General features: G+C 38.9%; 2 protein-coding genes across 2 annotated transcripts; both read left to right on the top strand.

Annotated features, from left to right (window-relative positions):
• Nucleotides 1-2,094: 2,094 nt before the first annotated feature.
• Nucleotides 2,095-3,039, top strand: LOC132583476 (olfactory receptor 13G1-like). The gene has a single exon (XM_060255109.1). The coding sequence runs from the start codon at nucleotides 2,095-2,097 to the stop codon at nucleotides 3,037-3,039; it is 945 nt and encodes a 314-aa protein (XP_060111092.1).
• A 7,384-nt stretch (nucleotides 3,040-10,423) lies between these two features.
• LOC132583477 (olfactory receptor 13G1-like) lies at nucleotides 10,424-11,362 on the top strand. Its single transcript, XM_060255110.1, is given in 1 exon segment — nucleotides 10,424-11,362. A coding segment is annotated over 1 exon segment (939 nt).
• The last annotated feature ends 893 nt before the right edge of the window (nucleotides 11,363-12,255 follow it).

The following is a 12,255-nucleotide window of genomic DNA, read 5'->3' on the forward strand; positions in this document are numbered from 1 at the left end:
AGTGATTTCACTGTGATACTAAAGCACATTTCTTTGATAAAAATCAGTAGATGCTCGAAGTGCTTCCTTTTGTCTGGACTGTTTAAGGTTTCCAAAGCTTGAACATTAAACTGTGGATATGAAACGATGTCAGATGTTGAAACTAGTGCTTCAGCAATAGAACAAATTATCATCATCGTCATCATCCTGGTGGAACCTCAAAGGTGTTTTTCCCTGTGGCACCTTCCCTTTATTAAAAATGACATTTCAAAGCTGGTCACCTGCACTCACTTTAATCCCATTGTGAGTGTGAGTAAACCAGGATAACACTAGCTATCCCCAGCCTGAAAATTAATGGAAGGCTGCTTAATGTGATATTTTTAAAAGGCCCATAGAAAATATTTCTAAGCCATGAAAATGAGACAGTAAAAAGAAGTACCAAGAAGCAGGAATGAAGGTAAATATTTTATTTGAGTTTTTTCCGCTCCCTGTTGTATCTACAATATATAGGCACTGGGTTTCTGGATGAATTTAATTATTTTCTTTAATTTCATTTCAGTCATGATTATGGAGTTGAGCTGAAATTTTAATTTTAATTAAATGTTAAAAGTAATATTAATAGAAAAATGCACCATTAAAAAGTGACTAAGCGTTGAATCCTACCAGCTTTTCTGGTGGTGAAAAAGACAGCAGGAATCTCCTTCAGCCACCAGAGTACACAATGGGGTCATATTCCATATGAATTTTGCACAGGTAGATCAAACAATCGCCAGTGTTGCCTGTTTTCATGTTTTTATTAATTTCAAGCATAATATTGGTTTGCTGGGTACTATACAACTTTTTAAAATGGATACTATAGAACTCTATAATCATGACTGAAATGTCTGAAATTAATTTTAAAATGGAAAATAATTAAATTCATCCTGAATTTAAATTCAAGGAACCCTGAAGTGATGTAAAAATGTATATCAGACTGCTTGTTGAGTCTCCCTAAGATCAAATTTCAATTTGAAAGTAGCAAGGGTAATGGGAAGATGGCAATTTTGTTTTAAAATCCATTCTAATAAGATTTACAGTAATAACTGTTGGGAAATTATACTTTTAAACATATTAAAACATGCTTCCCAGTCAATTCAACGTTGTTTGGTCAAGCATGATGTAAGTCTTCTAAACTGGGCTGTGATGGCTACCTATAACCAAAGTACAGTATACTATAATTTTACAGGTTGTTCAACCAGCCAATTTATCAATAAATACTCTGAATTAGAAGGAAATATTAAATTAGATTACTTCAAATGGGTAGCTGCATTGGTCTGAAGCAGCAGAACACAGTCTTAGTCCAGTGGCATCTTTAAGACCAACAAAGTTTTATTCAAAATATAAGCTTTTGTACCTGAAGAAGTGTGCATGCACATGAAAGCTTATACCTTGATTAAAACTTTGTTGGTTTAAAAGGTGCCACTAGACTCCAGCTTTGTTCTAAGTAGACTGCTGTAACTTGGTATAGTTACATTTGTCAACTAATTATGGAAATAAGGGTGAAATTAGGTTGATTTTGAAGGGACTTAATGGTTTTGATAATTCATAGCAAATGATGGCTTCATAAAGTTCTTCATCATGAGTAATGAATAAATAGTAAACTTCACTTTGATTGCCACCTTAAACTATGAAAAAGAGCATTATGTACATTTTTTTTAAAAAAAGAGTGTATATGATAACAAACAAATGTACATGGTTGACCAAGAGAGTCAACAGTAAGTTTCATAACATGTGTGTGTGTGTGTATGTGTGTGTTTTTCAATGGGATTCTATAAATTTACAAATAACTGTTGAAGACAAGAGCCTCCAGGTTACTTATTTGTACAAGAAGGGGAGAGGGAGGCTGAGGAACAGAGGGATGAACAACCGATTACTCTAGCTTGATAAAAATGTAGCATTACATTATTTATGGACTTATGTTAACAGCAACAGATATATTAAAATAAAGACTTGCCAAATGTCTGACATAAAAAAGAGAGGGAATGAAGAAGATGAAGCGTGTATTGAATGGTCCTTGATATCTGCTCAAAATTACACTATTTATTTGTCTAGGTCAACAGCATCAGAGAAACTGTAATGAAGAACCAGACTGTCATCACAGAGTTCATACTAGTTGGTCTAACACGTTCCCTTGGACTACAAACACTTCTCTTTTGGGTATTCATATTTGTCTATGCTATGGCTTTAGCTGGCAACTTCCTCCTCATCTTTACCATATGGCGATGCAAGAAACTCCATACTCCCATGTACTTCCTCCTCATCAACTTGTCCTTAGTAAATGTGTTCTCCATTTCCATTACAGCTCCCAAACTCATCCAGACTCTTCTGGCCCATCAAAAGACCATCTCATTTTATGGATGCATTACACAAGTCTATCTCTTTATCTGGGCTTTAGGAACTGAACTTCTACTCCTGTCATTTATGGCATTTGACCGCTATGCTGCTATCTGCCACCCTTTGCAGTATACAGTCATTATGAGGAAAGAAGTGTGCATTGTGATAGCAACTGGAGTGTGGGTTGCTGGGATGGTCAATTCAGCAGTTCATGCTGGACTTATGTTGCAGTTGTCATTTTGCAGCTCCAATATCATCAACCATTTTTTCTGCGATGTACCCCCACTTTTAAAGCTCTCTTGCTCAGACACCAGCCTTAATGAGACCATGGCTTTTCTTGCAGATGTGTTCTTTTGTATTGGCAGTTGTGTGTTGACTCTAACTTCATATTGGTTTATTCTGAAAGCTATCTTCCGAATTCGCTCCACTGAAGGGAAAAAGAAAGCTTTCTCAACATGTTCTTCCCATCTCATTGTTGTCAGTTTTTACTTTTCAGCTGTCATCTACACATATATTAGGCCCGTTTCAGTCTACTCTTTAGACAATGACAAGGTAGTTTCTCTGCTTTATTCAGTAGTAACCCCTGTTGTCAACCCAATAATATATTCCTTGAGAAACAAAGAGGTCAAAGAGGCACTCAGAACACTTACTGGAAGAGGTAGGCTGCTTCAGAGAACTCAAGACTGATGTTTTCATATGTGTAGAACACATTGCAGCACAGAAGTGCAAAACCTCAAAACAATTAAATGAAAGAAATAGGGGGAGGGGAAGCAAAGTGATGAATGCTAGCTAATGTGCAGAAAAGATACCTCATACTAGAGTACTTGGAAATATAGTTAATAGTATAAAATGTATGCAGAATCAATTATGAAGGATATTGAAGTCACAGTTTATTCATCTAACTCTTAGTTAATCACTATTATAACCGTGGGGATGAGTCCCTCATAATTGGTCCTATATATGTTTCTAAAGTGTATATTTAAGTTTCTACCCAACCTATATATTGCTGTACATGGGACAACATTTAAATCTTGCTTGCCACAAGAGGCAGTAAGGACAAATGAGAAAGTGAATGAGAAAGTAAAATGTGATAAGTAGATCTATGAGTTGCTGAACTAGATGATCCAGGCTACCTGTTCTCATCAGATCTCAGAAGGTAAAAAAGGTCAGCCCTACTTAGTATTTGGATGGGAGACCATCAAGTAATATCAAGGTAGCAATGCTGAGGAAGTTAATGCTAGACATCTGTTTTAGTCTCTTGCCTTGAAAAACCTTACAGGGCCACCATAAATTGACTTCAGCTTGATGGCACCACTACACACAAACATACAGCTCCCCATGCATTGTTATCTGTGATGACTCCTTTTATAGGCACATTGTGTTAGAGTTGCCAAGTCCCCAGCTTCCCATAGTGGGGGAGTTTTGCATGCGTGAAGTGCACGCATGATGCGATGACATCACCCGGAAGTGACATCATAAAAATGGTGGCGCCTGTGCGGGGCCGGTCTAGGCATTTCTAGGAAAACTCTATGGTTTTCCTGGATGCTCTAGCCATTTGAGAGGTAAAAACTTTATGGTACCTATTGTACCATAGAGTTTTCCCTCCCAAATGGCTAGAGCATCCGGGGAAACCATAGAGTTTCCTGGAAACGCCTAGAACGGCCTTGCACGGGCACCATCATTTTGATGACATCACTTCTGGGTGATGTCATCACACCAGTGATGTAGGGGGAGGTTCCCCCCAGCGGCCCAATGTGGGCCGGCAGGTTGGGAACCTCCCGTGTGTGGAATTCCCTGCCAGGACCTGGGGCTTGGCAGCCCTACATTGTGTAGTCTTTTTAGATGCCTATCCTTTTCTACTTGCCCATCTCTTTTTGCCATTTTGAAAAAGGAAAACAATTTTCTTATCTTGCCTATACCTGTGAAGTCTAACCAAACAATAAACTATTAATGATGTTCTATATTTTCTTGATAAAACAACAGTAACTGAGAATGACCAAACATAATCCTTTGATTAGTAAATGGGAACTAGAAATCACATAATATCCCTGCCCTTTCTAACATGAACTACCATCTCTAAACTTCTTTTGTAACTATTTATATTGTAACCAAATATATCTTTGAAAAATCCAAAATGACGTATGAATAAATTCATGTTTCCTGAATATTTACCCCAATCCCAATAAAATACAATACTGATATTGGGATTCAGGAATATTTGTGAATAGCAATATTTTTTGGTTGAGTAGACCTGAATCAGGGGAAAAAACTATATTTTTTTGCATATTCCTAATACTAAAAAACATACTAGAAAATAAGTAAATTAGAGTATTGCATTAGAACTAGAATTCAGTCCACATTAAAATCCTCACTAAACTGGGAGGCAGTATACCAGTTACTTCTCCCCAACCCAGTATAACCTTTCTTGCAGGATTGTTGTGGCCATTCAATAAAGGGGACCAGGGATGCTATTCTGACTTTATTAGACGAAGGAGAGGATAAAAATTAATAAATAATAAACCTGTTTATAAGAAAGAAAGTATAGTCTACAGGAAAAGGTGCTGCTGGGAAGCTAAATACATACAAAATATTATAATATTAGTCTCAGTTTAAGCCCTATATGTTGAGGAGTGTATTTCTAGGACAGATTATGTATACTTCCAAAGAACAGGGAGTTGCACTCCATTTGACAAGCATCCAACAGGAACACTTACCTGTGGGGTCTTATAGAGGTCCAAGAGAGTTGTTATTGCAATTGATGTTTCAGAGTTCAGTCCCCCAGTGATGGCCCAGAAATGGTCCTGCCCATCATATTTGTATTGAGAGATTCTTGCATGCTTAGAGGAAAGTAATCATCTGCTGATAAGTAATCTGAGTATGAAAATAATTGGCTAATACGTGGAAGCCCAAACTCATATTGGGCAGTAGGTGAATATTTTTGTTGATCTCATTTAATGCCAACAGAAATGCCAGGAGATGCTGATGTTTCTTGTACACAAGCTATGAGGAAAAAAAAATGGTGGGTTCCAACCAGATATTTTGCTCAATCTCACTCAGTTTTGCTTTTTAATTAACCCCCACCCCAAGTATCTTGTGTCCATGCTTGGTATTTTTTAAGGGAGGGGGAATGGTCAAAGGGATCTTTCCTACCTTTTTTACCAGCAGAAAAGTTGGTTGGTTCTTGCTGTTACAGGAGGGCTAGAATAGGCAGCCCTCCTCAAAAAAAAAGTCTGTAGTGGAAAAACACTCAAGACCTTTGGCCCTCCCATGATACTAACCCACATGGAACAATGTCACATGCACAAACTTCTAACATTAAAATTATAAAATAAAATATTTTTTCTCCCCAAAAAGATCAATGTTCAAGATGACAGTGAATTCCCAACTGAGGGTGTTTGGAAAGTCTCATACTTATGACTGATACATAGATCCATGAATCAATTTCAGATCCAATTCAATAACTGAAATTTACCCCTGTAAGCTATCTCTTACAAAAGTGTGTGTGTGTGTGTGTGTATACTTTTTGATCTTCTGAGACAACTGTGTATTGTTACCATTGTCATGTCATGAACAAAAAGGACTGACAAGAACTAAAGTTGGAAGCTGTTCTAGAGTTTTTGAAAGAGCATAGCATTGTCAACATGTCCTCAGAGTAGCGTTGTGAGAGTTCAGTGAATGAATTCTTTTTTAAAAGATGGGTAAAAATGGAACAATTTAATGGAGCCGGTTCAAGAATTTTTTATCTGACACCTTGATATATCAGAGCTACTCTAAACAATATATCTTTGTGTGTTCATGTGACACAATTATTCAGGGCTTTTTTAAAGCAGGAACTCACAGAAACACAGCTGCGGCTGGCTTGGTGTCAGGGGGTGTAGCTTAATAGGCAAATGAGTTCCTGCTGGACTTTTAGTACAAAAAAGCCCTGTGTGCAACAATGGTGACATCAGGGGGTGTGGCCTAATAGGCAAATGAGTTCCTGCCAGACTTTTTCTACCCAAAAAGCCCTGCAATTACTCATTGATAAAAGTTACAGTGCATATTTCGCACGTTGAGTTGGGAGCTTGAATTCCAAGATGATTTCATACATCTTTTTAAAATGTAGCTATTAGAATACTTGAATTTTATACCCGGGAGGCAAGGTATTCTGAACTGGCAAGTCATACTTTTTTTATACGAAACCATTGAAAATTGAAACTAGCTAGCCATTTGTGTGCCTACAGAACTCATTTTAAGTACTGGTTTCTACAATTTCCATTTGGAAGTTTGCAATACCTTTGCTGTTCAGAGATGAGAAGTACATATATCACAATGAGAAAAGTATTTTTTTATTTTAAAAACTTTATACCACACAATGCAGATAAATAAGACCTGAACCATTATCTTATGGTAGTGGGTGTAGTATAGTCAGAAGATCTGAAGATTGTCTGAAACCTGAAACTCTAGTTCTTTTTGTGGTGAGCTAGGTTTGTTTTCTGGGCTATGAGAACTGTGGCTGACCCAAGTTAACTCAGCTGGATTCATATGGAAGAGTGGGAAACCCATCTTTATTTGTCCCTCTGACTTCAGCTTTCCATCTTCTCCCCCTCCCTGCAGCTTCTACCTAGGAAAAGTACAGTCTTTCTCTGCAGTGGGAACCAAAGCAGCTCACATCATTCTCCTCTCCACCAACTGGAGAGCCAGTTTGGTGTAGTGGTTAAGTGTGCGGACTCTTCTCTGGGAGAACCGGGTTTGATTCCCCACTCCTCCACTTGCACCTGCTAGCATGGCCTTGGGTCAGCCATAGCTCTGGCAGAGGTTGTCCTTGAAAGGGCAGCTGCTGTGAGAGCCCTCTCCAGCCCCACCCACCTCACAGGGTGTCTGTTGTGGGGGAGGAAGGTAAAGGAGATAGTGAGCCGCTCTGAGACTCTTCGGAGTGGAGGGCGGGATATAAATCCAATATCTTCTTCTTCTTCTTCTCTCCCCCTTTTGATCTGCACATCAACCCTGTGAGGTAGGTTAGGCTGAAAGTCCAAAATCACCCAGTCAGTTTCCACAGCAAGCACCTGGGTCTGGCAGACCCTGCTCTGGAGTGCTAACTTCTATGCCACACTGGCTGTCATAGGGGGACTGCTGCTGAATAGGAGCAAGCAGCCGGCCTACTTATGTCATGCCAGTAAGGTAGCATCAAGTTATCCAGAGGGTGCTGCCAGACCTAACCCTCAGGTGAATCCTGAAGATCTCCTGGTATTACAACTGATCTCCAGACAACAGACCACTCTCCCCCTGGAGAAAATCTCTTTGTAGGGTGGGCTATATGGCATTATATTCAGCTGAGTTCTCTCCCCTTTCTAAACTTCGGCTTTCTTAGACTTCGCCACAAAAACTCCAGGAATTTTGCACCAACCTGGAGCTGGAAATCCTAGACAGGACTGGCCCCAAAGAGTTCTCCCTCAAAGTTCAAAAGAGGCCTGGAAAGGGCCTCTTCCCCTTGCATTTAACTTACAGAACCAAGCTTGGAATACTATGGTTGCCTAGCAACAGCTACTGAGGGGAAATGGAGGACCCATCAGGATGGACCAATAGGACATGAAGGCAGTTTCCCCAGAGGCTCAATCCTCATCTGGAGGGTGGGGTTGCTTTCAGGAGTTTAAGCAACACATGGCTCAGCCAGTGGGAGAGTAGGTGAGTCACTGGCGAGATGGCTTACCTTTTATATATACAGGATATTTTTTTTCTATCAGCAGTCATTAATTTCCATTCTTGAAACTGTGACCCCCACCCCTGCTTCTCCTGCTTCATTGACCCATTGAAATAATGCAATTTACACATACTCTGTTCTCCTGTTTATGTTATAGCTATTATAGCAAAGTCTCTATGGTATTTTTGCCCAGTGGTTTAACACTTCTTTAAAGACACATTAGGAAATGTCTCACACACTGTTCATGTATGTATAACAAGCAACTAGACAATTTGACTTTCAGCAGAGTAGAACTAGCCATCAGTAATATCACTCTTATCTTCATCAGTCAAATTTACTAAGCATGAACACTGATGATTTTCAGGAGACAAGCATACAAAAAATAAAACCTGAACATTTCCTCACGAGAAACTGGAACTGAGGTGAGTTTTCGATCTTTCCTTCTTTTTTAAAGATTTGGATAGATTGGTGATGTCAATTAAAGTTTGCCTCAATGCAGAATTTCAAAAGATTGAAGATAATTAGGTTGGATCCTACAAGCATATATGTTGGAGAAAGAAGAAGCAGAGACCCCTTCTGACCACCAAAAAGACTCCACCAGGAATTCCAAGACATGAATGGGGAAATGTGATATAGGACGAGGGCTAAAGTGAGACTGAGTATCAGATGAGATCAAGCAGAAAATCAAGCAGGACATATCCCCAAAATTTTTAAATCAGATATTTATTTATTTCATTTTTAGATGAAATGAATAAATATAATGTATTCTCCTCTCCCAAAAGGGGAGCCCAAGTGACTTTCATTATTCTCCTCTTCTTTATCTTTTTCCTTAAAACTGCCCTGTGAGGTAAGTTATGCTGAGAGTATGTGAGTGTTTCAAGGTCACCTAGAATTTTTCATGGCAGAATGGAAATTGGACTCTGTCTCTCTCAAGCATTCTAAATTCTACACCACACTGGTTGTGGATAGACTACAGTGAGTTGTTGCCAAGTTTTTGTGTTGTGCAAGGTAGTCAAATAGATGGACTCAGGGTGTCAATAAATATGATGAAAATAGTGGCTTTATGTCAGTCAGCGAACAGCTGAGGAAGCTGAAAAGTTAAATGCCCTCTATCAATAATCCCTATTTTGAATGTGAAATCTTCAACTAAACAGAATCCTTTTTTGCTCAGTGCACAGTACTCATGCAGTGGGTTCAATCCATCCAGGTTTCTGTTTTTGTTTTTTTAACTCAGTGTCTCCAAATTCTCCTCCTTACACATTACTTTTTTTTCCTATGCAGACCCTATGATCCCCATCATAGCCTTTTTAGGTGGTCACAAAAGATCCCTCCTGCTTTTTCAGCAGTGGAAAAGTTGGTTGAATTTCACCCATATATACCTATCTATTCATATAGACACTCCAAGGTCATAAATATATCCATAAACCAGACATCAGACCACAAGAGAATAAAACAGTAATGGTTAGAGTGTCAGGCTAGGATCTGGAAGAACCAGATTTGAATTTCCACTCTGCTATTGAAGCTTGCTAGATGCCCCTGGGCTCATAGCAGACTTTTAGTATAACTAATTTCACAGGGATGTTGTGAGGAGAAAATGGAGGAGAGGAGGATTCTGTAAGCCACTTTGGATCCCTCTTGGTGAGAAAGGTGGGGTATAAATGAAGTATATATATATATATATATATATATATATATATATATATATATATATATAAAACACCTCAGTTAAAGGCCTAGGTAAAAACAAACATTTCGGCTTGGTGCCTAAAATAAAGGCAGTCCAATGTAGATAATTTAATACATGAATTATATGTTCCCTATAACTAAATTCCATTAATAGCCTTTCACTGCATTTTGGACCTATTCAATTTTTTAAAAAAAATATTTCTCAAAGGCAGCCTCACACTGAGTCATTACTTATTAATTATTAAGTGAACGGTTATGATTATAACTAGAAAGACTATCTTTTTTATGTTTGCAAAAGCTAATGGTACATTGAACAAATATGTCTTGAATAGAATATCAGTAAAATATCACTGCAGAATTTTGATTATCATATGGGTATCTGACATGCAAAATCTAATCCAATAAAATTAGTAAAGTGCTTTTTCATATCAAACATGTTTGATTTGTTTGCTTTTTCATGTTAACTCATGGCAGACCTCTCCCATTCAGTGAACCCTTATGCCCTTCACCTTGATATGTCTTGCTATGGGTTTCAAAGCATTATCTCAATTGCCCTAATTCAGGATATATGCTACCCAAGTCCTTTACTGTCTACATTAATATTTGTTTATGTGAGCAGGGGTTTTCTTCTAACAACTATAAATAATTCCCTTCTTCATAGACTGTGATTTATTTGCCTAGGTCAGCAGTACCAGAAGTGACAAAATGAAGGACATTTCTAACATTCAAGAGTTCATTCTGGTAGGACTTTCCAGTTCTCCCGAATATAACATCTTCATCTTGGGAGCATTTTCCTTCCTTTATGCAGCTGCTATGGCAGGCAACATTCTTATCATCCTTGCCATCAGCATCTGTAGCAAACTCCACACACCCATGTACTTCCTGCTCATCAATTTGTCCATAATAAATGTGTGTTCTATTTCTACTACTGTTCCCAAAATGCTACAAACTATTTTTACTCAGAGGAAGACTATCACCCTTTCAGGCTGCATTGCACAGGAATATCTCTTCATCTGGGCCCTGGGGACTGAGCTCCTGCTGCTTGCATTTATGGCTTTTGATCGCTATGCTGCTATCTGCCAGCCTTTGCGCTACACAGTCATCATGAAGAAAGATATTTGCATTGGAGTGATGACTGGACTGTGGCTTTTTGGTGCAATCAATTCTTCAGTTCATACAGGGCTTCTGCTCCAGCTGTCTTTTTGTGACTCCAACATCATCAACCACTATTTCTGTGAGCTACCACCAATGTTCAAGATTTCTTGCTCAGACACTAGCTTGAATGAAATTATGGTTTTTGCATCTGCTGTGATCATTGCAGTTGGTAGCTGTGGGCTGACTCTAACTTCATATTGGTTTATCCTGAGAGCCATCATTAGAATCCGTTAAACTGAAGGAAAGAAGAAAGCCTTCTCAACATGCTCTTCTCATCTCTTGGTTGTCACTATTTACTATTCCACCATCATCTACACTTTTCTCCGGCCTGCCTCAGCCTATTCCCTTGAAGAAGACAAAGTGATAGCAATCCTTTACTCTGTAGTTACCCCTGTTCTTAACCCACTCATATATTCTTTGAGAAATGCTGATGTGAAAGAGGCTCTCATCAAATTCATAGACCAATATTGGATCTTCAAGAAAAATTAATTTTATCTGGGTGCAACATTAACATGGCTAAACCTAAAGGCTTGAAATATTGTATGCAGGGGTTGTTTTGTAGGGAAAAAAGGTGGTGGAGCTCATCCAGGGATTGTTATGCAGTTGCACCTAGTATTCAATAGACAAGGTGGGAAGAAGGAGGTGGAACTGTCAGAAAGGTTCAGGAGCTGAGCTCTTGTGAGCTCCCACTAAATCCGAAGCCTGACTGTATGTGAGAATGGAATGAAGACATTGTGAGTTGGGTTTAACCAGCTTTTCTAAGCATGTAATTAGAAGGAGGGATCTCTTTTAACCATTAAATTAGGTTATGCTAGGGGTCATGGGCCCTGAATGTACAAAACCAAGTGAGTTGAGCTCTGTAATATGGAGGAGAATTGATGCAAAAGTAGGATGGATCCAATGCTATATTTAGAATTTTATGTTAATGATAATTTGGTACAGCTGTGATCAAATGGCCATGTAGATGACATTTTGTTGTTGCTGTTGCCCAAGGAAGATGTACTCAAATATGTCTGGAACAGCTTTTCTCCAAAGGATGGACAGGATTTGGCATCCTTGTGTCTGAAATATTTTCATGGATTTGTTTATATGAGATTGATATCATAGTAGTAGCCCTCAAGGGATTTAACAGTCCATAATGAAAAGCTAATGTTTCATTCTTACAATACTATGGTCGTTTTCGCACTGACCTTATTCCGGTGCGACGTTCCTCTTCACCGCGCAGCGTCTGTGCGGATTTCGCACTAATTGCTCCGCAGAACCCGGAAGAGCCGCGGCTTCTGCGTCACAAATGTAAACTGGTTTTTGGCGGTTTACATTTGCGACGAAGAAGCCACGGCTCTTCCGGGTTCTGCGGAGCAATTAGTGCGAAATCCGCGCAG

This window comes from Heteronotia binoei, chromosome 15 (assembly GCF_032191835.1).
Source record: "Heteronotia binoei isolate CCM8104 ecotype False Entrance Well chromosome 15, APGP_CSIRO_Hbin_v1, whole genome shotgun sequence".
Taxonomy (NCBI): Eukaryota; Metazoa; Chordata; class Lepidosauria; order Squamata; family Gekkonidae; genus Heteronotia; species Heteronotia binoei.

What these genes read in the sequence shown, in the direction of transcription:
- LOC132583476 (XM_060255109.1), top strand. Translation starts at nt 2,095, where the DNA reads ATGAAGAACCAGACTGTCATCACAGAGTTCATACTAGTTGGTCTAACA.